Source organism: Astyanax mexicanus, chromosome 16 (genome assembly GCF_023375975.1).
Source record: "Astyanax mexicanus isolate ESR-SI-001 chromosome 16, AstMex3_surface, whole genome shotgun sequence".
In the NCBI taxonomy this organism is placed as follows: domain Eukaryota; kingdom Metazoa; phylum Chordata; class Actinopteri; order Characiformes; family Acestrorhamphidae; genus Astyanax; species Astyanax mexicanus.
In genome coordinates, this window is record NC_064423.1 from 23514751 (window position 1) to 23540359 (window position 25609).

Here is a 25609-nt window from a genome sequence, read left to right on the forward strand (position 1 = left end):
TCCAGCATTTCAACAGCTCACAGCTTCAAACACGGCATCACCACAATACAATTAGTATCCATTCACATGAAGTACAAACACCAGAGAGTCCAGCATTTACACACTGCAACACATCATGTGAATAAAACCATTTCTACATCAAGTATGTTGGATTGGCACTTTGAAAAAACCTGTTAAAAAACAGGAAGACTTGAGCGTCAGAGCGGCTCCGTAACAGAAAAACATTTCTGAGAAAAACATTAAAGGAAACATCAGCACAATTTTTCTTTAAATGTCTTAATAGCTCTGGAACACACAGCTTGTAAAAAGGACTAAAAAGAAAAAAAAGAAAAGAAAAAAAGCCCTAGCAGCTAAAAACCTTTTACCTCTTGTTTGATTAAGCAGCATTTCAGGACTTAATAACAAGGGATCATTTGCACTCTCTGCTGGCCTGATCATAGGCAGGGTCAGCCGGCCCTTTCTCGCGGGGAGATTTTAATGAGGTCTACAAATCTTACCACTGATATCTCTACATTTACTACATCAAACAGTGAGCTAGAGCCATGGGACTTTTTCTGCAATTATCATAATAATATCCAAGAATGCATCAAGGAAAAGCACTTCACAAGATTCAGACTGAAGTACTGCATTTCAAACTTGCATTAACAAAGAAATGATGGTGCTGTAATATTGCTTTTATGACTTATTTTGTGTTTTGGATTGGGATAATACTTGATTAATTATCAATGCTGTCACACAAAAACCTTATATCTCCATCTTTAAATAATTCATTTCTATTCCCAATTTGGAAGGCCAATTAATACACCCACTACACACACATTAGGGTTCCCCCATCTGTAGTAATGCTCCCAACAGTAGAAGACTGAAGACTAGCATATGCCTTCTTTTTACAACTGTTGCTGATGCAGCAGCATCATGCTCAGCCAGCATGCTCAGAGGAAAGTGCAGCCTATGATGTCCAACTTCACCTTGGGATTGATAGTGAGAGGATAGTGAGAGTGCCATCTACCCACCCAGAGACAGCAAGGCCAATTGAGCTCTCACGGACTCCGGCTGCTGATGGCAAGCAGCAATCCTCAGGTTAGAGGGGCAGCGCCTTAGTCCATTGAAATAAAGGAATTTTCTTTTTTTTAAATAAAAAATAATCTCAATCTGTCAGTTGCTTTTGCGTTATCATGTCAAACATATATGTTAAGTGATGCAATTTTTGTTACATAAAAATTTACTTTCACATGGAATTTAAATTTTCAGTTAAATTCCATCATTAAAGAACACTTTGTAGCACCTTTATTATTAAGAGTTTAGAAATGCATTGAATATTAGAAAGGTAAAAGCTGCCATGGTGGAGATACAAGGTTTTTGCAGCATGTCTGGCCTCATAATTTGCATATTAGACCAGGGACCTTAGGACACTGCAGATCTTTGTATTTATAGTTCCTGAGAATTTGGCTGTTTGAGACCAAAACTCAAATCAAATCAAATTATGCTTTTTTTAGTCTGTTGTAGAAGAGTTTTAAATACTGAAAGCATCACGTTTAATATAGATTGAAATCAATTGTACCAAGTTTACATTACACAATTTTAGCCAAAAACAATCTAGAAGAAAATAATGTCTTCTGGATAGCATTGCATCGGTTTTGGTTAAAAAAAAAACATGTTTTTGGAAAACGAACTTGCTGCAGGTTCCTCCTGGTGAAAGATCTTATCATTTGTAACCGTATGTCGATGTTTAATTGGATAGTGTGTAAACCACAAATCAAATAGTCTAGATTACAAGACATGGAGTTGTGTAATGTGACGGGTAAAACGACCTGGCATTAGGTACAGTATCTCGGTTGGACTGAATGGAGTCCCCCAGCATTTCCTTTCATTATAAGTGCCCAAGAAAACATTAAACTGACATAACTTTCAGTCTAAAGAGTCCATAAAAGGTCAAGAACGCATGATTTAACATTCTTCCTTGCAGCGATGTACAATAAATATATTCAACAAGTATGACATCTAGTCCGCACATGTTAACAAAGTCACACTCAGGTTGATGCAGTCCAGTCAGAGCTGACCATGACACGCCAACTTCCTCCCTCTTCAGTAAGGCTTCTGGGTCTCACGATAAAAAACACACACACACACACTCACACCAACGTCATTTTTTTCCATGTTTACACCAACGTCTGGAAAGACAGTGATGCAACATCCTCCATTGTTAGTTATTCATCCTCCCAATTAGTCAGCAGATGCATCCAGGATCAAAGCTAACATTTGCACACTGGGTCATTGTGCGAGTTCAAAGGATCAGGGCTGGAAAAAAAAAAACAAGAAGCGAATGTTCTATCTGCATCAGTTCACACAGAAAATATATATTTAAATATGTATATATGTATAACAAAACATACATCCGATATAACATTATCTGTATATCCACACCAAATTCCAATGAACACAGTTACTTGCTATGAGTACCAAGCTCTATAGTCTTATGAGTAAATCTACCCAAAGAAAGTACTATCTAATGCTACATGAAAACAGGCTTAGCTATTTAATTCAGAGTACATTAGTTGCCATTTGAAGACAGTAAGTCCACATAAGTCCTTAGAGCTTAGAGCTTTAAAGTCCAGACAAGAGCTTCCCCAGAGGGACCTCCCTCTCTCCCAGCAAGCTGTCCCTTTTCAGGCTAGTGCCCTTGTTCACAACTTTGATCTTCAGAGCCAGGGTTTTCACCATCGCCGAGTTGACCGAGTCAAAGAAGAAGTCCTCGTTGAAGACAGGATTGCGGCTGTTCTTGATGATATTGCTCCGCTGCTTCTGCAGCTTGCCCGGATTGAGGTAGAGCGATACGCAGCAGTTGATGCTCTTCATGTCGAACATCTGGTCGTACAGGTCCTCGGCCGCTATGATACGAATGCGTAGGCGTGCCGTGCCCCCGTCGTAGTCGGCGCAGAGTCGGATGGTGCCACCTTTGTGCAAGTTGACCGTGTGCTCTCTTTGTTGTCTGTCTCTTCCATGCAGATGGTCCAGGGGACCGCCTCCTGAGGAGCAGTGAACCCGCCTGGGTACATTGGGGCTGGGCTCTGCTGAACTGCACTCATCCGTGGAGAGTGAACTGTGCCGAGCGAACGTCCTCTTGGCCTTGACCACCTTCGCCTGGGTCTCGTGGGTGAAGATCTTGAGCAGAGAGGCGGAGCGGGATAGGAGAGGGGAGCTGAATGGAGACGATTCAGCAGAGGAACAAGTATCACTCTCACCCCCGCTGAAGTAACGGTACGGACTGATGTGGGACGTGTTGTAATCCACCGGGTTCAGATGGCTGCTGTCGGTGCCGCTCTTGCCCTGGGACTTGCGCTGGGTGTTAGGGGAGGTGATGGGACTCGTGTGATCGCAGTGGAAGAGGGATTCTTTCCGGCGAGTGTGGGGACTCTCCATTAGCGTAGCAAACCCATAAGAGGTCTGAGTCTTTGGGATATATGGTAGAGACATAGCCGTCTGCGACTGAGGATCAGCATTGGTATCACCGGCGACAACGTCGTCTGCACTTTCAATCTGAATTATGTGGCGGTTGGCGGCTTTTAGAAGGTTCTTGGTGTCTCCAGCCAGTTTGCTGACCAAGCGGGGACTCCGAGGGCTGCTGATGATCTTGTTGCCGATCGTCTGCTCTGACGTGGATGGACGCAGACCTTCCTTGGGCTTGACATCCGGTGTTTCAGCCTCTGGAGGGCAGCTGACCAGTTTGGGTGGGATGAAAAAGTCAGGGATCTTGTCTGGAGTGAGGACATTGCTGTAGATGGGGGTTTTATCCTGTTTATCGCCTGCCTCCCCTGGACGGGGCACGTTGTTCTCCACTGAGCTCCGGATTTTGTCCAGAACCCACATGATTCTTCCGTGCGTGACGCAATTATGGAGAGGAGGGGCTTCAGTCTGCAAGATCAAGTGGTATAGATGCTTAACATACACATATTACAAAAAATTCAGAATTATGGTGACATCAACTCTAACCAGGGAACTTCATTTTTCAGTATTATTCATATTATTCACTGTTGTTTTATTGTCTTCTAATCTATTAAATCCAAAACTAACTTACTGGAAAGATAGAAGAATTTACCTATCCTTTTTGTTTGGAAAGAATAAGCTTTAGTTAAAAAAAACCCTCAAAACTATCATAAGCCATGTCTCAGGTATCAGGCGTATTCTGTGGGGGAGCTTTTTAGAGGTATTAAACTCTATGGTGATATTATTATCTCTGCTGTGAACAATTCAGACTTCAGACCCTGCTAAAAAACAAAAGTCTGTCCAGCTCAACTGGACAATAGGGTCCTGTATGTTTTTGGTTAAATTTGATGGTTTAGCTGGTCTACAAGTATTGCAAGACCAAGATGATCAAGCATCATACACTGATCAAAAGCTGGTTAAATGACTTAAAGTGTGTTTTTCTCTGGATGATCATTTTTTTCTTAGACCATCTGAAACAAGACACCAGTCATTTACATTACTTAACCACTCGGAATGACTTTGTTTTCACACATACTGTATATTTTAGAAAAATCAGTGCAACTGCTCTTTAACATCACATAGTTAATGTTACACACATACACTTGTTGCTGTGAAGTTGCCTGTTACTATCTAAAGCGCAGCAGGGAATATGCTACACACTAAAAAAAACAAAGGAACAATTTAAGTACTTTCTTGTACTCAAATAGTACACTTTTATATTAAAGGTGCAAAATAAAAAGATATTAAAGGTAACATAAAATGTATAATATTGGTCTTCACAGGATCAGTTGTGTTTCCTCTGAAGTACAAAGTCTTTGCTAACAGCAGGAAGAACAGATTTGTACCATTTAACCAGCCAAAAGGTACATTCGGTATTCTGTATCACTGTACTAAAAAACAAAATATATTTTAAATATATATTTTTATTTGAAAGCCAGACCATTTTAGATAATCAAGTTCTTGAAATATATTCAGTTGATAATGATGTTTATCATCTTTATATCTTTATAATCTTTATTGGTACAAAAAACATGGGTACAAAAAAAGACTTTGACTGAAAGGTACAGCAAACAAGCTTTGTACTTTTTTAAGTACAAATAAGAACTTATTTTTCTTAGTTCTGTGGGGAGCTGAAAATAAAGCAACAGGCAGTGTAGAAAGTGAGAGAGACCCCTTTTTCCCAAAGAATTTAACAGAACCACAGCTGGAGACAAATTTAACCTATTCCAACACGTTTATTAACATTATCATAACGTCTGTCGAGTTTTCCTCTTAAGAAAAAAAACCTCAAAACTATGAACCGCCAAGTGTGTTAATTTCTAAGTAATGTTTATAAAAGGAAAAATAGCACAATATACGCAATTACACGTGTATCAATCTCAAAAAACAAAGAGGACTAAAAAAAGACAATACAACACGCATTTCACGATATTTAGGATTTTTTTTAAGTCTAATCAACAGGAAAAGTAAAGTGTGTGCAGTAACAGTGAGAAACTACAGTAAATATCGCGTACTCACACCTGTAGCAGTAAAGTATGTTACTTACAGTGATGTCTGAACCTGCTCTCCTGCTGCGGCTCCTCAGGTTGAGCTTTTAGCTCAACGCCTCATTTGGTTGTGTGTGTGAGAGACTGTGAATGTGTGTGTGTGTGCTTTTGTGAGTGTGTGTTAGTGAGTGAGTGTGTATGTGCGTGTAAAACTCCGTCTCTCAGCCTCCACTGAGGAGCTCGCGGGGAGCCAGCCCACTCTCCTTTTATAGTCTCCCACCTGCTGCACTGACCAATCAGAGCATCTGATGCCCTGACCAATCACAGCCCGCTTGCATCCTTCGAGCCAAGCTCCTAGCCAAAATAAAATTAGCAAAAGTTTAACATACAAGCCATGAAAACATAGAGGAGGATAGAGATAATAAGATTACAAGCTCAACCGACCTTCAACCTTAAAATGTGATTGTAGTAATATCTGTTGTTGTTTCAACGTTAAAACAACGTTTATTGTTAAATGGTTGTGCAAACGTTGAAGTTTGAAGTAACTTTATATCAACATAATGTTCTCAACCTTCTGCCTTCTGAATTAGCATTTTACATTTCATCACCATACAATAAAAAACGGTTGGATGAAGGGATGAAAAAGTGGTTTTACATCCATTTGCAGTAACTAATTTAAATTCAACACCAATTCTTCACCATACCTGGAGGTGTGTTCATGATCTATTTGTTTTACTGTTGAGTTTTTGAGATCAGATGTTGAGATAGATTGGTAGTGGTGGGTAACTTTCTTTATTGTTAACACTGTTAACTACAGGGTTTTTTAGAGAGAGAGAGAGAGAGAGAGAGAGAATAAAAATAAAATAGTTTTTTATTTTGTCTTCCTCTTCAATTTTGAGCATCACGAATGTGGGCTATGGTTTATTAAAGGTTGATAGTACGATTTCGTATCATATATTATATCATACGTTTTCATATCAACAATAATTAACATTTCAAAATCAACACCAAATCAAACGTTGATTCAACCATAACCTCAACATTGTTTAAACATTGAATCAACATTAAAATGCCAGCTGGGAAACATAATTTAGTGTAACAGGTGGTGAATTCTCCCCATTATCAATTATTACTAAAAGTAATTAAGGGAAGCACATAATAAGTAATAACATACAGTACCAGTCAAAAGCTTGGACACACCTTAAATTCAGTGTTTTTTATTGTTTTAAAATTGTAATTTTTTCTGCATTGTATATTAATACCAACGGCATCCAAACTATGAAGAAGAACATATGGAATTGTTTAGCAAACAAAAAGATGAAAAACAGAATATATCTTATATTTTAAATTCTTCAAAGTAGCACCTCTTGTTTAGATGGCAGCTTTGCACACCTTGGCTGGATTTTCTCATTTAGCTTTTTGAGGTAGGGTCACCTGGAATAGCTTTCAGCATTGCTGAACATGTCAAGAGTTAATTACTTGAATTTCTTAGAGTGAATAGCACTATTTGAGTAATGTTCTAATACATATTATGGCAAGAACTACTTAACTAAGAAAAGAAAGGGAATTACGCTAAGAAATTAAGGTCAGTCTATGCTCGAGTGCAGTCGCAAAAATCATCAAAAACGTAATGATGAAACTGGCTCTCATCAGGACCGCCCCAGGAAAGAAAGACCAAGAGTTGCCTTTGTTGCACAGGATACGTATATCAGAGTTACCAGCCTCAATGATAACAGATGATAACAGAGTATTTTGATTTGTTGAAGACATTTAATTTACTAAGGGAGTTTTAAGAGTTTTGGGGAGTGCATGTTTTTATTTGAGTTTAATGGTCTAGCTGATTGATGATGCTTGTAAGATGCTTGTAGTCCAGCTAAGCGGCTCAGTCTACTACCATCTGGTGTACTATTATAGGTTTTATCCACCTTGACTGTTATTGACCATCCATCCATCCATCCATCCATCCATCCATCCATCTCTTCATCCATCTCTTCATGCATCTACAGCAAGCTCACCATACCTGGGGAGAAAAATCCTCCTAATGTGATTTAAATCAGATTTGCAAAAATCTGATTTAATGTGGTTTTTGGCTGTCCAGAGTCTGAACACAGCCATAACAACTGAATTTTGGGGGTAAAGTTGCTGGAGTCTCTGTAACTTACCCATGTGACCTGTAATGTTGTATACACTGTACAGCCACTACATGCTGGGTGTTTGTGTTCGTAAAAAAGATGCACTGAATTATTACTACAAAAGACCTCTCAGAAAACTGTTGAGCCTCTCTTTAATTAGTGTGAGAGGTGCTCCCGAGGCTCATTCTGTTCATTTATTTATTGACAGAATAATTCTGTTCAGACACAGAGGAGGAAAAGAGTGGGAGCAGTGCTGAAAAAGAAAAAAAAACAGTACAGTGAATCAAAATGTACTTAAGGTTGAACTTTCAATCGCTTGTCAATCTGCTCTTCTCTGGCCATTGGTTGCCCTGGAGACTAGGCCATATCTATGGTAACAAATAGACTTTTACAGGTTGAAAAAAACAGAAAAGGTCCAGAAGAGTTAAGCTGAAATAAAGGAGATTTCAGCAGTGTCAAGAGCACACTTCTCTCAAATGACTCTCCATCACCCAAATCTTAACACACTGCATTGTACTGACAGTATATAATATTAGATCTCCCATGTAAAAATAAAACCATAGAGGTATTAAGACAAATTAAGGAGGAATAAAATGATACAGCTTGTTGTATTCCTATACAGACTGTATATATATATAAAAAAAGCCATATAACAATGATCAATTTAAAGTTGCAGAATTTAAAACTGCAGGTTTGAGCTAAACAGCTTTCTTAGTCAGTTTAACCTGGTATTTTACCAAGATAATTACTACTCTATTGTTGCCCCATGTTAAACTGCACAGAGATCTGCACTAGTCCAGAACAGAGGCTTCTTCCTGTATTGATTTTGTTGCTCCCCCCTCACACAGGTCACATGATTTGTTGTCTGCGCTTTAAGTTTACAAACTCATAAAAAGTTTGAATTTATAAACTTATAACTCACTATTACTGCTGACCAAAAGACAGAAAAGAATTTATCATATAATATGTGGAAGTACTGCTGTGAGAATGCAGCTCACTGTACTGTACTGTATTTCAATCTGGGTTTATCTGTATTTAAATGCTTTTCATGATAAATCTTTAACTCTTTGCAAGCACCAGACTCCTCTCTACATCAGCAGACTAATCCTCCTCTGAATGGTTTAATGAACACAGGCCGTTAACTCAGTGAGATTTGGTGATTTTCTGAACTCCGACACTGATCTGCAACTTCCACTCACTCCTCAGACCTGCAATCTGTTTTCTGCATACTTGGTTAGCCTCCTTTCAACCTGTAGTTTAATGGTCAGGACCCCATTATTAGCACTGCAGTGATACTGCCTGCTGATTACACAGATTCACATTCAACCATATCTATATACCTGTAGATGATCTATACCTGTACTTTGAAGTTTGAATTATGTCTGAAATAAGGGATAAAGAAGGGATTTAAAGTGACAGTCTAGACCTTTGGGGGAACACTGAGCACTTCATTATTTTTTTTTAGTTTCCTAGCTGTTTATGGCGATGAATTGTGTGAAAGAGCAAATGAAGACCGTCCTGATATCTCTACACTCGCAGTAGCTCTTGTGATGTGATCATTGTACTGGCCATCAGGAGTACTAATATTAAGGACTGCTGCTTTAAGTTTATTCAGAGAAAGCCATGGAGCAAATATGAATCAAAAGGAGTCAAATCCTGAGGAAAAATCTGGTCAAAAGTCCACAAAAACAAATTATATTGGCCTCATTCTCAAAACAGCTTGAACGGCATCTAGTCCTTAAGGTTTTTGTTAGAAGCGTGAGTCACGCTAAATGATTTAATAGGGGCTACTTTGAGTGTAGCCTGGGTTAGAATACCCTGAAAGCTGCAGTAAGAAGCCTTATTACACACATCGCCACAGCGGAGGAGAATTAAGCATCTATTCTGAGGAGCAATGGCTCATCAGATAAATGTTCTCATAGCGAAATGTCAAGAGACCTTTTGCAGCCATGCGTGGCACATCTATTTCAGACTCCCTGTGCCAAAGCTAAAACAGGACAACAAAGAGCAGAACAAGAATAAGAGGAGAAATGAGCATGACCTGATGAAATTACAAAGAGACACAGTGTCTCAGACAAATGCATAAAAGCAGATTGTGGTGTTCCGGTGAGTAAAGGTGTGATGCATGGAAGCATGTATAAATTGACTCTAAAGAATTAGGAGACCGATTGGGGGGGGTTAATAAAAAAATTAAACATTCATTTCACAGTTGAGTTTACTGTTGTACTTTATTTCCCCTCAATGGTTTCCCTGGAAACTGGCTCACATTTAGCTCTTCAGGTAGCTCAACCCCCATCTGAACTGCTCAGACCTCCAGTTCTGAGGGTCACAACCAGGGGTCTGTCCACGAGACAGAGAGCTCTAAGAATCCCACTGGCTGGACTAATCAAAGACTCTCCGATGAAGCATGAAAAGAGCTTGTTTTCTTATAAACAGAATGTTTTTTTTTTTCTGAATAAGAGTCTTTTGTGAGCTGAAGTTTTGTGAGCTGGCAAGTCTTTATAATGACACTTAAGCCCTAACCCCAACCCTCAGGGGGTTCAGGGGTAATTTTCTTATTTATGGGGGGGTCCTCTGTGATTTTATTCCCGTCCAGAACCACCATGTCTGAGTTTTTCTCAGACATCCTCTGAGAAAATGACAGTCTGAATTACCTACTGTTTTTTGCTGAATTCCATGGTCCTCCAGTAATTTTAGTCCCATCCGGACTAATAAAATAGCTGTATGTTCACTGCCACAAAACATAGTTACACTGGGCACACATTTTCACAAAGATCCACATAAACACAACAGCAAGTGGAAATAAAGGAGCTACTGAACGTGATGTCATGTGACTGAGAAAACCAAAAAACTCACTGGTCCTCCTTTTTTTTCAATTGCATTCAAGATGCAACAGAAACTGAGAAACTAATCCCGTCCAGATGGGGTTTTATCAAGAGAAAAGTAAAAAGTAAAAAAAAAAAAAAAAAACCATAACAACATGTACAAGTACTACTTAAATATCACTTACAATTAAAGTGCCCAATTCTTTGGGACTGAAACACTAATAGTAATAATACACGAAAGAATAGGAATGTTAAACGATACATTATTAAAACACAAGAAAGATGCACAATAAGAATCTAGATGAACATGGCAGTCCTTGGTTACCCAACTCCAAGATTATAATAAATCACTGAAATGCAGTAATTCAGACCCAATTTTACATTTAACTGAAACATAAACCAAGAAGACCATGAATATTTAGATTTAGGCTTAATCATTTGATTACATTCTTTCACTTGTAAGCCTGGTACAGGATTGAATAATATATAATAATATATATATTACTAACTTTCTAGGCCTATTTAAGTCATAAATTCATAAATTTGAGGATCTATCTCCACCTGGTGTTTGATTAAGGAACTACAATTAATATGGTAATGGATGAAAACGCAGATACCAAATAAAACAGGACTTTTCAAAAGCAGATAATCACCCAGATAGCAAAAGCACATAGAATCATATTTTATTTTTACATTGCTAATGCACTGAAACTAGGCAGATCTCTGACATCTAAACTGATTTATTTGTCCACATTAGTTTTACTTTGATTCAACGTTTGTATTCAACTCACATCAAATATTGCAGTGTAGAAATAATGATTAAAAATAATATTATTTGTGGGGAGCACCTTTCACCTAAAAATATTAAGTGTAAATTTAGAGCCCCAACCATTCAAAGTTTTTAAATAAACGTTAATTGAATATCAGAATTACAGGCAATGTTAAATAAAGTTTGTTTAAATGTTTTGCCTTAATCAATATTACAAGATATAATGCAACAAAAAAGTAACATTTATTCAACATTTTTTGCTATCAGGTTATGAACCTATTGGCTGACGGTAAGCATTAGCTAGAGGGGTACAACCCCCCAGCATTGAGCTGTGGAGAGGTAGAATAGTGTTCTCTGGAACAATGGTGCTCCAATAAACACTTCTGAAATAAAATGGGGTGGTAATTATCCAACACCCAATGAGCAGAATCTCTTCTCTGGACAGTAGAGACAGTTACTCCAACAAAAGCAAGAAAACTGATTTTTTTTTTTTAGACGAAGCAGTGAATTATATGATTAATATCTCAAAACAATAAAAAAGATATAAAAAACGTTCATGTTTGCCAGTCAAAACCAAACCCAATATTTACTACATTCAATGCAGGCCCTTCATTTAGCCATACTGTGGCACCTTTGGGTCCTGACCTCTACTTGTTTTATAACATTTAGAACACTGTAGCCTTTGTAGCAAACTTTTGGTAGGTTCTACCAAGGCAGTCAATATGGAAAAACGCCATTAAATAGCGCCCTCTACTGGCAAAGCATCCCACATACAGGTTGCAGGCTGAAGTGACCTGCTTAATACAAAGCAGTTTCGCTACTTGTTATGTGAGAAGCGCAAATGTGTGCCTGCATTAAATAGATAAACATAGAATTTTTTGAAAAGCTTTGGAAACACTTGGGCGAAAAGTGGTAATGTGCAAAACTATCATTTTTTTTTAATTGCTGAAAACACAAACAGCCAAACCCATTCCCTTCCACTATACTCTGATCACCCACTTCTGTTATAATATAAACACATAAAACGTAACCATATCATAAAGTAAAGAAAAATGTGTAAAAATCCATTATGCATCTGTGATAAAGACTTTTATTTAGGTTTTAAATAGATAGAAAAAAAGAAAGGAAAAAAAAGCAATGGACAGAAATACAAAGGAGTAAATAAGAACAATAATGCACAGTATGCATATAATTGACAACTATCCTCCCACCCCAGGAACAAACTGTTCCTGAGAGAGAGGGCAGCATTTTTGTTTTTGACTGTCTGGTCTAGCTATCACTGTGTTGAGGTCTTGAGTACGTGGCTGGTTGAACAGGTGTGGCGACAGGGCTCACAGGCTGCTACAGAGGAAGCTCTTCATGTTAGCACTCATCCTGCCAGGCTGGTAGCTGGAAAGTAGAAGTAATATTTGGGTGGAAAACAAGAAAAACTACAACAATGCTTTCAGTGCATTCTTTGGATTCCAGCATTAGAACTTCAAGGCTTAAAACCTGTCTAGAGGCTTGATGTACAATATCATTTTTTTGGTTTTGTCTGTAATATTGTTTCGACCTTCAGGAGCATATTTTTGCTTCTAAATCACAGGTTCTGTGGAAAAACAACAGTAGTTTTAAGGGAGCATCAACATAAACCTTAAAACGTGAGCTCAAAATATACATTTGTTTGTTAATAAAAGGTAAAATGGTGGTAAAATGACATCAGTGGGCCTGTGTGAACACAATAAAATCCAACCAACCAATCAAATGACTGAAGTAAACTACATTAAAGTGGAGGCTAATGAATCTTAACAACTCATCTGAGTGTAGACAAGAACCGAGAAGACTTGAAATCAAAAATTAAATAATTATGCAAATAAGCTCACTTGTGGGATTTACAGTGCATTTGCCTGCATATTGCCACCGTCATGCAAAACAGAAAAAAACAACAACATTTAATTTGTAATAAACATCAAAGGAAACATTTTATATTTACAGAATGTATTATGAAAAAATTATATTGGTCCTTTCTATCTTAAAATTCTGCAAAAACTGTCAGATTTAAATGATGCCAAAAATGCAAATCATTTTTGCATGACAGTGACAATATATTAGTTTATTTAAACCCAGTCAAAATACAAAGATAAATACAGCGGCTGGTAGAAATACATTTTAATGTTAATAGAAAGAGAAATAGCCCTGAGTCTGTGTTACTGTATTATTATGTCTGTAGCAGCATCACAGAGACTGTTAATGAATCCTCAGCTTTGCATGAAAACACAAGCACACTGACTCTCACTCACACTCACTCGCGCTCTCTCTCTCTCAAACGCCCTCACGTTTACTTACAGTTTTCTACAGAATGCTTTACCTATGCTGGGAAAAAAAACGTGAGTTTTGGGTTTTGGGTTAGATTCCACATGATATACAAACAAGAATGGCTCAGCTGGATCAGTGACTTCTCTGCTCCTTATCACATAATCATAAGTCAACAAAACAAAGAAAAACTGCTCCTTTATAATGTCTGCTGACTTGCAGTTCGTCAGCAAAGCCCTCAAAACCAAAAAAGAAGAGATAATTAAAGTAAAACCACAAGTTATATAACCAAACAAACCAACGTGGAGCCTTCTCTTATTTTATCTAATTTATCAGATAAGGAAAAGGAATGGAGAGTCCAGTTCATACACAAAGATGTTGTCATGAGTCTTCATTGCCAGAGTCGTCGTCGTAACAACAGTCCTCATCCTCTTCGTTCTCCTCATCCAGTTCCTCATCATCGTAGTACTCGTCATAGAAGAGCGTTGAGCCCTCATCTGGTGGCGCAGCACGTGTTCGGACGCAGTACTCGGCTAGAGTGGTGGGAACTTTAACTCCGTCACGTTCAGCATCTGCTTTGGTGGATAAAACCTGCTTCCTACAAAAAGAGAGAAAGAGTTCACTAAATAACTTCTACCCAAATGTGTACAGTAAGTATAATGTGGTTTTCATGAGGTAAAGAGTTTTTGAATTTACTCTGGCAACAAACAGGTATAAGTGTTCCTATCTAACCTGATGATGTCTGCATACTCCCGGTCTCGGCCCTTGCTGTCCCTCCACTTGCGGTACATGACAGAGGCGTCTACGTTGGCCGGGGAGAAGGTGTTGGGCTCATTGAGCAGAGAGATCACACTCAGCAAGATGGTCCTGCCAAAGCATTCAGCATGTACTTGGCATTTCAGCTTTTAATGGTACTTGGCAACAGAGCATAAATTTAACAGCGCTTCGTTCATGACTAAAAATTGAAACAAACAGCCCTCTGAAAAAGGTCTGCAGCAAAGTAAAATTATAAATGTCGGATTAAACATATAATAAATATGAACTGGAAAACTTTTGAAAAGTGGGGGGAAAAAAATTACAAACAAATTCAGTTTTGCTCAATATTTTCTCCTATGTTGTTATTATGTTTAACAGCCAGTAACAGGCATTAGCTGTAATTGTTAACTTACCGTATTTTTCGGACTATAAGGCGCACCGTATTATAAGACGCACTATCAAAGAACGCCTATTTTCTGCTATTTTTCCATACATAGGGCCCATCGCATTATAAGGCGCGTTAAGTGACACTAGAAAGGGTGCCTATATCAAAGTGAACAGGGGTGGCGCCATGTTTCCCTTCCCCCACCGGGGGTGGTCGCTTGCCGGTGGAGCGTCTCAGTATACAAATCTAACGTTAGCTCTTTCAAAGTCTGGATATTAATCTACACAGATTCCTCTCCTGAAAACTGTTTATTTGGGTGAGTAACGTGCTTCAGTTTATTTACAGTAAGCTTAGATTTCCAGATGTCCACTAAGGCTTGCTGCACCAGCGTTAGCATAGCTATCCGCTAGCACGCTAGCTAGTCACCTAAACTAGTAAAGTTAACCCAAACTTAAACGACAGCGTTACACTGAGTAATCCTGCGTGTTCTGGTAAGACAGTGAGATATTAGCTAGCGATTCGTCCCCCGTAGCTTGTTTTAACACGGTAAACAAGCAGATTACAGGCTGATAAAACTCACCTCTGAGAGAGTTAGCGCTTAGCATCTAGCTAATGCTAGCCAGGCAAAGCAGCACAGACTTACAGGCCGATAACTCACCTCTGAACGGTGAACGCTTAGCGATTAGCATCTAACTCTAATAATACTGCTCCAGCAGTATTAAAAGTGCTAAATTTAGAAAATACTGATCTCTGAACAGTGAAAAGGCTAGCTAGCTAAGCGGTTAGCATCTAGCTAATGCTATTGCTGCTCCAGCCTCGGAGCGGCACGGCTCTGCACGGAGTGTGTGTTTACTGCTCCTTACACCTGACGGGTAAAATTTAGATAATACTGATCTCTGAACAGTGAATAAGCTAGCTAATGCTATTTGCTGCTCCAGCCTCGGAGCTGCACGGCTCTGGACTCTGTATAGCACTGAAACTCTGTATAACGCTGCACGGAGTGTGTGTTTACTGCTCCTTACAACCTGACGAGTAAAATTTAGATAATACTGATCTCAGTGAATAAGCTAGCTAGCTTAGCGGTTAGCATCTAGCTAATGCTATTGCTGCTCAGCCTCGGAGCTGCACGGCTCTGGACTCCGTGCAGCGTTATAGAGAGTTTCAGTGCTATACAGAGTGTGTGTTTACTGCTCCTTACAACCTGACGAGTAAAATCCATACAAAAGGCGCACCGTATTATAAGACGCACTGTCAATTTTTGTGAAAATTAAAAGTTTTTAAGTGCGCCTTATAGTCCGAAAAATACGGTACTAAAACTCATAATTAAGTTCCTGGCTAGGAACAAGTAGCAAGGATTAAGATAAGAAATACATGATTGTGCCAAAACCCATGGGATATCAGTATGCTTTTGGATTATGAAGTGTTCTGGACTAAATGTCATAGCAGTGAAAGAACACAATTCAAATCTGTGCAGAACAGCCATGTGTTAAGGCTGTGTTTAAAATGCTGGCCGCAGCATTGTAGTTTGTGTTAACATATTTGTGGTTGTTTGTGGGTTTTACCTGACATTTTGTGTGGGGTTCCACCTCTCTGAGGGCAGTTCTCCACTTTGTGGGTCATCTACTGGAGGGTGCAGGATGGAAATGCAAACGTCTCCATTCTGAAATGCGCGCAGACAGATAATTACATCCAATATTCAAAAAGGTAAAATCAAAATAAAGCCCCTAAGTTATGGCCATAATTTAATTTTACAATACATTTTTAATTACAGTAAATATAATTTCAACAATATAATTTCATTACCAATATGAACAGTATAAATGCCTCTGCCTGTGGTGTAGCTACATCACACACACTAGGCTTCCTTAGTCTGTCAGGGACAGTGTTCTGCTGTTTTTACTCAGCCTAAATGCAGGGAACTGATAGCAATCAAAATTTGATGACTTAGTAAAGACCAATCTTTGTATACAACTATAAGAATATGAGTTGGCCTGAGGACTTGTGGTTTAATATGGTATGTGGATTATGGCTGTAGTTTACTCAAGTCCCTAGTTATTAGCCTCAACACCAGAGTGCAGCTGTCAGCCAATTGCTAGCTAGGCTAACAGTCTGCTGGGGTCAGTGGTGATGGGTAATGGCTAAGTAGTGATGATAACTGTTTTTCCAAGCTAAATTAATCGCAGTTTTTAATATAAAAATGATGTTAATGTGCTGGCTATGAAAAAAAAAAAAAAAAAAAAAAAAAAAAAAAAAAAAATATATATATATATATATATATATATATATATATATATATATATATATATATATATATATATATATATATATATATATATATATATATATATATATATATACCACTGTTATTGAAATATTTTGTATTCCAATAAATATCAATATCGAATTATTGTCCAGCCCTATTCCAAAATGATGCAAGGAGGTGGTATAGGTTTGTAAAAGAGTAAACATACTTACTTCATAAATGTTGGGATGCCACATCTTAGTGAGGAACCTGAAGGATGGAGGTGAGTAGGGGTAATCAATGGGGAATTTGATACGAGCCTGAAAAAGAAAAAGAAAAGTTCAACATTAATCAGAAATCATAACAAATTGTAGTATCAAAGTAGGAGTGGGCAATGAGATATTCTACCATTATTGCACTAAAATATACAATTTATATCCCTGCTATTGTGCTATAGTGAAATTAGTGTCAAAAATGCATACAATTAATACTCAAACCAAACATGCTCAGTTTCAACAACTGTTTTTAAACGTACTATGTGTGATACTAGTGGTTTCTACTTTCCAGTCCAACTTAGCCTCCCTCTTACACACAAACAAAACTATGTACCTTCTAGAATGTGGTGATTGACATTGGGCTTCTAGGACGAACCAGCACAGGTGTGTATAACAGACACACACAGACACACACAGACACACACATCTGTAAATTTAACACAGTTGGTCAGCTGGTCCCCACTTCATGATGTGCCAACTGCGTGAGAGAGGACAACAGGTCACATTGGACCCAGCAGACCCACACACACCCGGATCACTATTCTAAAATAAAATAGAAAGCTTACCAGGAAAACACAACCTTCAGTCAAATCCATCCTTTGAAAACCAACACAGAGATCCATGTAAGCAGATATTTGTACAACACTACCCTTCAACTTCAACACACAAACACTCCACAACAAATGTAACAAAGAGCCTTAACAACTAAAGCCAACCACACAAAATGAACCCCACACCCTTACTTACAGGTGACTCTGTGAACTTGTTACAGGAATAAGGGTCTCTGAAAAGAACACCCACTTTCCATGACACAAGCAGCAGAATACAATGATCTAAAGAGAGAGCTGAAACAGGCTATCAGCAACAAGATAAAGCTGAGCGTGGTGCAGCTGAGAATGGTCTGTGATATACAATGTTCACTTTCAGTCATTTAATCACAAACAGAACAGTGTGTGATAAAGAATAAAGAAAGGAAACCCCCAATGTGTGTGCACCACACCAGAGACTGTGTTAATAAGGAGACCAGTGTAGCAGATAGCCTGATGGCTCATTGTGAAATCACACTCTTAGATCCACTTAAGAAATTCCACTGGAGAGCAGAGGGTGATTCCCCCCAACCTTGAATGATAACACTTTAACGACTTTTACGACCATTTGCTGAAAACATCTGTCTCGCTAAAAGCATCTGAACAAAGACCCATAAACTTTGGGGATTAACATGTCACCTGCTGATCCGCTATCTTCGGAGCACACCTCTTAAACAGTCACATCTAATTTACACACTCACGCACACAGCATGACCCTTTTACTGGCCCAGGACCCGTGGACCATTTAACAAGACAATACTGCCACCCGCAGGAGAAGAAAGGAACTTTTCTTGGAGCACGAGGCTATGATCGAAAAATTACATATGTATATGTTTTTACAATAACTTAAATAACTGTTGGTTAATTCTAATATTGTGAGAAGCAGGGTATCAAGCAATGTGATGAAACACTTTCTAATCAAGAGAACAATTTTGAGGTTTACCTTCATTTTCTTCTACAGGTTCCAGGCTGAAGAATTATGTCTTGTTTGTCATTGGTTGAACTATTGCAACTAGTCAGCGTAATTTTAACCTTTGCTTTGGTTATATAGATACATTTTCCTGTTTAGTAAAGAACAAAGTATGAAAGTATAAAGGTATAGTGAATTTCTGATTTAAAGAGGTCTGAAATTATGTTAACCAGAGCAATGAGACCCGCATTCCTTAGTGGGGGAGAGGTGTGAATTACGACGGCCAGAGTTCTTATCTCTTCAAATACACAAGAGAGTCTGCCTTTTCAAAAAAGGAAATTTAAGGCTGAAAAATGTTAAAACATTAAAAACAAAATGTGTTCTTAAGACGTGAATGAACATTAACTACAAAAAGAATACGGATGGCAACAAACTAGCAGTCTGGTTAAAATAATTACTTAAAAGCTATCAGGGCATGTTTCCACAATACTTTAATCAGGTTAATAACCAAATCTTGAATTAATAAGTTTAAAGTTCATAACGAGTTTCTTTCTTTCCTTTCTAAGAGTCCGATGCGTGGAAGTTAGTGTATTCCCTGGTCATGTGTTATATTTCTTTCCATTCTTACACCTCAAAATCAACTATGATTATCTAATTGTCTGGTTAGGATTTCAGTTCTGAGATGTTTATTCATATCACTAAAATGCTATGCAACAGTGGGTGAATGTGGGGAAATTGTGGGTTTTCTATGTCAAAGTATATTTTAAATAAGCAATTGTTTAATCTGATCATTTAAGAATGTTAAGGTTTAAGTTAATAAAAGAAAAAAAAGGGGGAGTCGTCCAGGCAAGACTCCACCTACCTGGAGCTGATTGGGTTTTTAGAGATTATACTTGCAGTTAGGAAACCTATCACAAGTTAGGGCCAATACGTCACGAAGGGAACGTGTTTTCCAATAAAGGGGGATGTTAGTTCATTCAGTTCGTAGTTCGGGGTTCGTGGTTCGCAGTTCGGAGTTCGTGCGCTTTTTAGGTTTAGTTAAGTTCAATTTTTTTTCTTAGAAGTAATTTTAACTTAGAGTTTTAGTTAGAATTTTGTACTCTCTCTTTTGTTTTACTTTCTCTTAGATTCAGCTTAGTGATTCTTAAGTTTTTGAGTCATAGATCTAGCTTGAGCTGCGCTTGCAGCGCATCCGCGCTGACCAACACAAGTCCAGCGATTATCAACAGAATTAGAGAATTAGGTGCTTCCAGCTATTGAAACCACCTTAGCGCTACGGAGCTGCCTATAGTTCACCGCTCATCTTTAGCGTTATACATCGCTCGCCGTACCAGACCCAGACGCGAAGAGAATCCTGAATCAATCAGCTGTCCGGAGCGATCGCTCCCGCTTGCCGTTGGAACCGAAGCCCTGCTTGCACCGTGAAGTCCACCTGAAGAACCCGCTTCGGCCACTTGGATCGAGCTACCCTTCCTGGCGGTCGACACCAACGGTTCCCTTCGCGGCAGAGACGACACCGGTTGCCCGAGGCCGGTCAACGCAAAGTGAGGCGCTGGTTAAATCTCTAATTCTCTGGTGGCGTTCTGTTGGTCTGGTTAGGTTGAGTCTTGCTAAGTTTTCAGTTATAGTTATTCCCGGTTGAGAGATGGTGGGATCTCTGTCAGCTCCATAGTTCTAATGTAATCTAGTTTAACTCAATTAGCTTGGATTTAGAGCGTTTTGCTTCTTTAGTGGTTAGTTCGTTTATAGCAGTATATAATCACTTATAATCTTGTTTAATCTCCTAATATTCTTATAGTGGGTTTAGTTATTCATATTTAGGTTTATCTCCTAGTGGGTTATCATAATTACTTCCCCTTTGGTATATTAAACTGGGTATTGATTTGTTTATTTTTATCTACTTATACATTTCTGTTGTTTGGGTCTAAAGTGTTTTGAGTTATTCATATATGCGATGAGAAGGTTTGGTTGTAAGACTGTTATCATCAGCGTGCTTGAATTTCACTCTCAAATTGTTGTTTGAATTATGCCCCTTATCTAATTCTGCATATATCCATGTATTACTTTTATTCTAAATAAACATTACTTGTTTAGCCAATTCTTGACTTAAATGTGTTCCTCCCGTGGTTCAAAGACTTTCTGAAACCGACAAGAACTCACCCTGAGGTTAAATATAAATTTTGTAGCTAGCCGCTACTGGCGCCCTATTAACCTTTAATATTAATATTAAAATTAATATTGATATCAGGTAAATAGTTCGGTATCCCTTGTAACCACTACATATTTGGCGCGGCCGACGCGGGGCCAACGTCACATCTCTGATCTACGGGAGAAAAGCACGGAGTTAAGAAACGTATTGGTGTGTTGTGTTTATTAAATATCTATAACCTTACGTTCCGCGTTAGTAAAACGCCAGCGGGCTGGCGAAAGCTAACCGGGTCACTTCTCTGTCTGTGTGCGCGTACATCTATATACATCTATATATATCCAACTCCTTTATGTGTATGTGTTTTAAAGAGCATTGGTAATCACTTGTGAAACGCCTCATATTACTCGCCAAAGAGCTGATCAGTGTGAGCGCGTGTGTGTATTGTAGACGCCGCTGTGCGTCTGCTTTCATTATCACTGTTATTGGTGCTTTACATTTACCCGGGGTATCTAAACAGGCTCAGCCGACAACTATTATCACGTGAATTATATCAGCGCTATTTGTAAAGGCCTCAGCGAGGTTGCTGTAGCTGCGGATTTCCAGTGCAGTAAACCCGCTTCCCAGTTTAAACGGCCCGTGTGCGCGGATTTCCGCACCCCGGTCGTACTGGGACCCTCTCGTGTGCCCCGCGGCTTTGCAAACCGCGGCGTAACGCTATCCTTTTAGGTGGTAGAGAGGTTTACAGTCGCGAAAACGCGACGGGCGAGGATCACGCCCTCAGCGGAAGCCCCGCTTGACTCAGACTGTGTGAAGTAAATTCCTGCGTGCTGTGTTCCTCTCTGTGTCTCTGTGTTAAGGTCAGCAAGACCGTTGTGTTCCCCACAAAGCTTGAAAGCAACTGAGCTCTCAGGAGCTGAGGTTTGTCCTCCCACTCAAGGGGGCGGGACTCAGTTGTGTCACCGGTAGGCGGAGCCTTCCCCACCAGTGGCCTCTAGTCGCCATCTCGTGGTCAACTGTATCAGCTACATCTTGCCTCAAGGCTGTCTTACCTTTTCGTACCTCTAGGGGTAAAGCTATATCTACACTGCCCTCTTCTGGTCGTTTGGGTGAATACTCAGGTTAAAGGGGGTTGCAGTTCATTTATACGCTATTTTGGGAAATTCTTGTAGTAAACTGTGTTTACGTGTGGTTGGTGTTGGTTTCATATGAGTTTTGGCATACCTTAATCGAGATATCCTCTTCCCCTGCTTTCTTTGCTTGGTTACTGTTATATTTTAAATGTTGTATCGTTCTAGTTATTAGTAATACTAGTAAGTGTCATTTCCATTCTTAATTACTAGTAAGTATATATTCAAATTAGAATTCACTTCAAATAGATACAGTTAGATAACTCAATTGTAATAATTCAATATTTTGTTCTATGTAGCCACCCTACTTCAAACATAGTGTCAACCCTCAAAGCTAACTTGCTTGTCAGCTGTTCTACTCACATTGCTTACATTAAATATAATCATTTGAGATAACCATAATATCCAGTATTTTAAAACATTCAGGTTATAATCATTTGTTGCTATAAATACCTGTTACTTAGGTAATCCATAGTAGCCATTCATTATTTTGTTTTGTCAAGCATTTTATCCACTTCTTCTTGTTATTCTAAATACAGGCATATAATCCTTATCCTATTTGGCCATAAAAAAAAAAAAATAAATAAATAAATAAATAAATTAATTAATTAAATAAAAAAAAAATAAATAAATAAAAAAAAAAAAATAAAATAAAAAAATAAAAAAAAAAAATCTGCTCGCTAATACTGAAGGTAGCTTAGACTCTGTCTGAGTCACTTTGTTGAATTTCTAAATAAATCAAAGCCTCATAGACATACATACATCCGCTCTATGCTGGTTTTTGACAGGAGTTGACTGTGGTGTTTGGTGACAGCAGTGCTATCTTTAATTCATCCACAGTCATTCAAACCTTGTCAGTTACCATCTAGTTAATAAATTAATTAATTACTAATAGGTATTTGACAATTTTCATGCCAACTATTAAAACTTATACCTATCCAAGGTCACCCAAATAAAATTAAAATAATAACTATCCATTGAAAAAAAAAAAAAAAAAAAAAACTACACTTTTGGGCTTATTAGATTCACTAGGGACTACGCATCAAGGTTTGTTACCCTAGCATCAATCTCTCCAATCTCAGCAGCAGTGCTAAGTCACCCATCCGGGACTGGCTTCCAATACAGCTCGCATCGCTTGACCCTCGTCAAGTCAAAATGAGTTCTCCAAGAGAGGCAGGGTCCCCGCTCCTCAGCGAGGCTGAGTCGGTGGACCAAGTAGAAGCCACTCTTCTTGATTTAGTAAGCTGCCGCATTCCAGACTATGCTGAAGGCGTGCAACAGGCAGATGATGCCCACCTTCAGAGTTTGATGACTAGCTGTGTGGACGACCACCTAACTAAATCCCTTAAAATAAAAGAACAAATAGACACCGTATACAAAATGTCCCTCATACTCTGGAGACAACTCCAACTCTCACAAGAGAGAGAGCAACATGCTACTAACCACTGTACAGCTCTCCAGCAAACTAACCAAAAACTCAGGGACGAATTGGCGCAATGGCATAATACTGGTTCAGAGATACAATCCCAACAAGAAGCCCTTGAACATAAAGTAAAGTCACTGCAGGAAGAGGCCGCAACAGCCACAAAGCTTGCCATCCAGTCACGAGGTAAGCTGGAGGAAGCCCAGGAGCAGCAGACCGAACTCGAGGCTGAACTAACACAGGCTATGAGTGCTTTAAGATTAGCTCGTATAGAAAAAAGGGATGCAGAAACGCAGTTGGCAGAGTTCAAATTAGAACGGGATGAGACATATTCCCGGGGGCCAAAGGTAAGCCCAACAAAGGGTAGACCAGCGACCCCACATCTCTTTAAGACGGAGGTACATACTCCTACGCCCGTAACTTCCATGGGTTACCAGGGAGGAGCTGAAGCTCCTCGATCACCCATCAGAGTCAAACCGGAACCGGCTGGCCCCAAAAAGGTGAACCGGACCCTGTTTGGCTGGGACGAATCTGAACACACCCGACGACCCCAAACAAATGCAGATATGGCCAGGCCCATAACGCCCTCAGATAGAGATTTGGATAAAGTTGCCCGCAATATCAGCCGGTTTGAACCTAAGCCTGGCTGCCCTAATGATATCCACCTTTATCTAAATGACATTGATTACTATCTACGGCGCTTCCCTCTGGCCACCATAGACGACAGAATCTATCTCATTAAAATAACATCCAGCCGCGACGTTAGCAGTTTCATTGAACGCCAACCACCACACGTAAGGGGGAACTATAGGGCTCTCTGCCAAGCATTGGAGGCAGAATTCTCTAGCTTCTCAACCCAGTTAGGCCTCTCCGCTGCATTCACGGTGAGGCAGAACAGGCAGGAGGGTCCCGAACAGTACTACTATCGCCTCAGGCGCGCTTACTTTGGCTTCAAGAATGAACCAGAGATGGAGGAGGACGAAAATTTCAAGGTCCTGTTTGTCCAGAACCTCCATCCTTCAACCAGCCACCATTTAGGTGTCTCGGCTTGTCCCCGCACCCTGACTAGTCGGCAGCTAAGAGATCTAGCTCTTAGAGGCTTTGCAAAAGTTCAGCAAAGTTTGGGTAAAAAAACCGATTCCGAGGTCCTTGCAGTAGCCAGTAACCCTTGTATGGAACTAGAGGGGAAGCACAGCTTCCAGGGAACAGATAAGACTCACGGGTCCAGACCCTATAGACAAGAACCAGCCCAAAGTCAGCAGGTCGATCCACAGCGACGCCGCTCACCTACTTATAAGGTGAATCGCGGCCAGGGCAGACCCCATCGAGGTCGAGCCTCCCACCATCAACGTGGTGGCAGGCCACACCATCATGGGAATAACAGGCACTCTGGACCAAACCAGACTGCAAAAAGCCCTAAATCATCACTTGACAAAACCCTTAACGGCCTGGAGGCAGGGGATCTTGAGTTAATCCTGCAATGGGTTAACCAAATGCGCAAGGAGAAAAGGGGTAACCTCAACCAAGGGCGCAACATCCAGGAGCAGTCGAGCACTGCTCCCCATGAAAAAGACCCCAAACGAGCTACTTGGGAGCATGCCCAAGACACTGCACCTAGTGCAGTCCTAGTTGTGGAACTAGACACTGACCACTCTCTCAAGGAAGAAGACCCATTTCTAATTCGGGGGGAGCTTCCTTTCCGACAGTTCTTGGGCCATCTGAGCGAAAGGGGGGTGGCCAGAAAATTCTATCTTGCTACTACTTTGGAGGATGAATTTGTGCAAGATGCTCTTCTTGACACGGCATCAGACATCACACTGATGTCCATGTCCCTTTTTAACCGAGTGCGGGCATCCGCTCGGCGACGGAATAGGGAGATACAGCTGAGTAACTGTTCTCTCAATATCCAGCCCTACTCACACACGGGCATCACCATACATTCGATGGCCCTAATTCAACTTACGATTGGGCCCGTGACTGTTGTTCATCCAATTCATGTGTCTCCCTTGGAGTCCATCCCATTCCTCGCAGGGAAAGATCTTCTTAATCGGTTCGAGCCCCTTATCGACTTTCAAGGTCTTAAGATCTGGGCGCAGGTTCGGCAACCCCTTCCTGTTCTTCCCTCTCGTGAGGAGGAGATCCAGTGCTACCGTCTTTGTGGACATTTCCAACCATGCAAGGAACTGATCGACCCCATGGTTCCTATGGAGATTGAGGAAGGGCCTACAGCCGCCGTTTCACAGTGTACAAATCCTTCTTGGCCTCC

The 25609-nt window shown here is 39.8% G+C and overlaps 2 protein-coding genes across 3 annotated transcripts in view; both read right to left on the reverse strand.

Annotated features, from left to right (window-relative positions):
• Positions 1–513: 513 nt before the first annotated feature.
• On the reverse strand, positions 514–5696 carry LOC125782310 (C2 calcium-dependent domain-containing protein 4C). Its single transcript, XM_049465983.1, has 2 exons — positions 5531–5696; positions 514–3912 (listed from the first exon to the last, which is right to left on the reverse strand). Exon 2 carries the CDS (start codon positions 3865–3867, stop codon positions 2605–2607), a length of 1263 nt encoding a protein of 420 aa, XP_049321940.1. The 5' UTR covers positions 3868–3912; positions 5531–5696; the 3' UTR covers positions 514–2604.
• A 6568-nt stretch (positions 5697–12264) lies between these two features.
• Positions 12265–25609, reverse strand: part of cdc34a (cell division cycle 34 homolog (S. cerevisiae) a) — a 32827-nt gene continuing 19482 nt past the window's right edge. Inside the window, exons 2-6 of one of the 2 annotated variants that reach the window (XM_049465849.1) lie at positions 17106–17192; positions 16193–16290; positions 14222–14356; positions 13859–14087; positions 12265–12586 (exon numbers count right to left, since the gene is read on the reverse strand). In XM_049465849.1, coding sequence (XP_049321806.1) covers positions 13871–14087; positions 14222–14356; positions 16193–16290; positions 17106–17192 — 537 coding nt within the window. In that variant the 3' untranslated portion in view covers positions 12265–12586; positions 13859–13870. Of the gene's footprint in view, positions 14088–14221; positions 14357–16192; positions 16291–17105; positions 17193–25609 lie in introns of both variants that reach the window. The other variant, XM_049465848.1, reaches the window with a different exon arrangement.

Bases quoted from the DNA above. Each gene is read 5' to 3' on its own strand.
- LOC125782310 (XM_049465983.1), bottom strand. From the start codon at position 3,867: ATGTGGGTTCTGGACAAAATCCGGAGCTCAGTGGAGAACAACGTGCCC.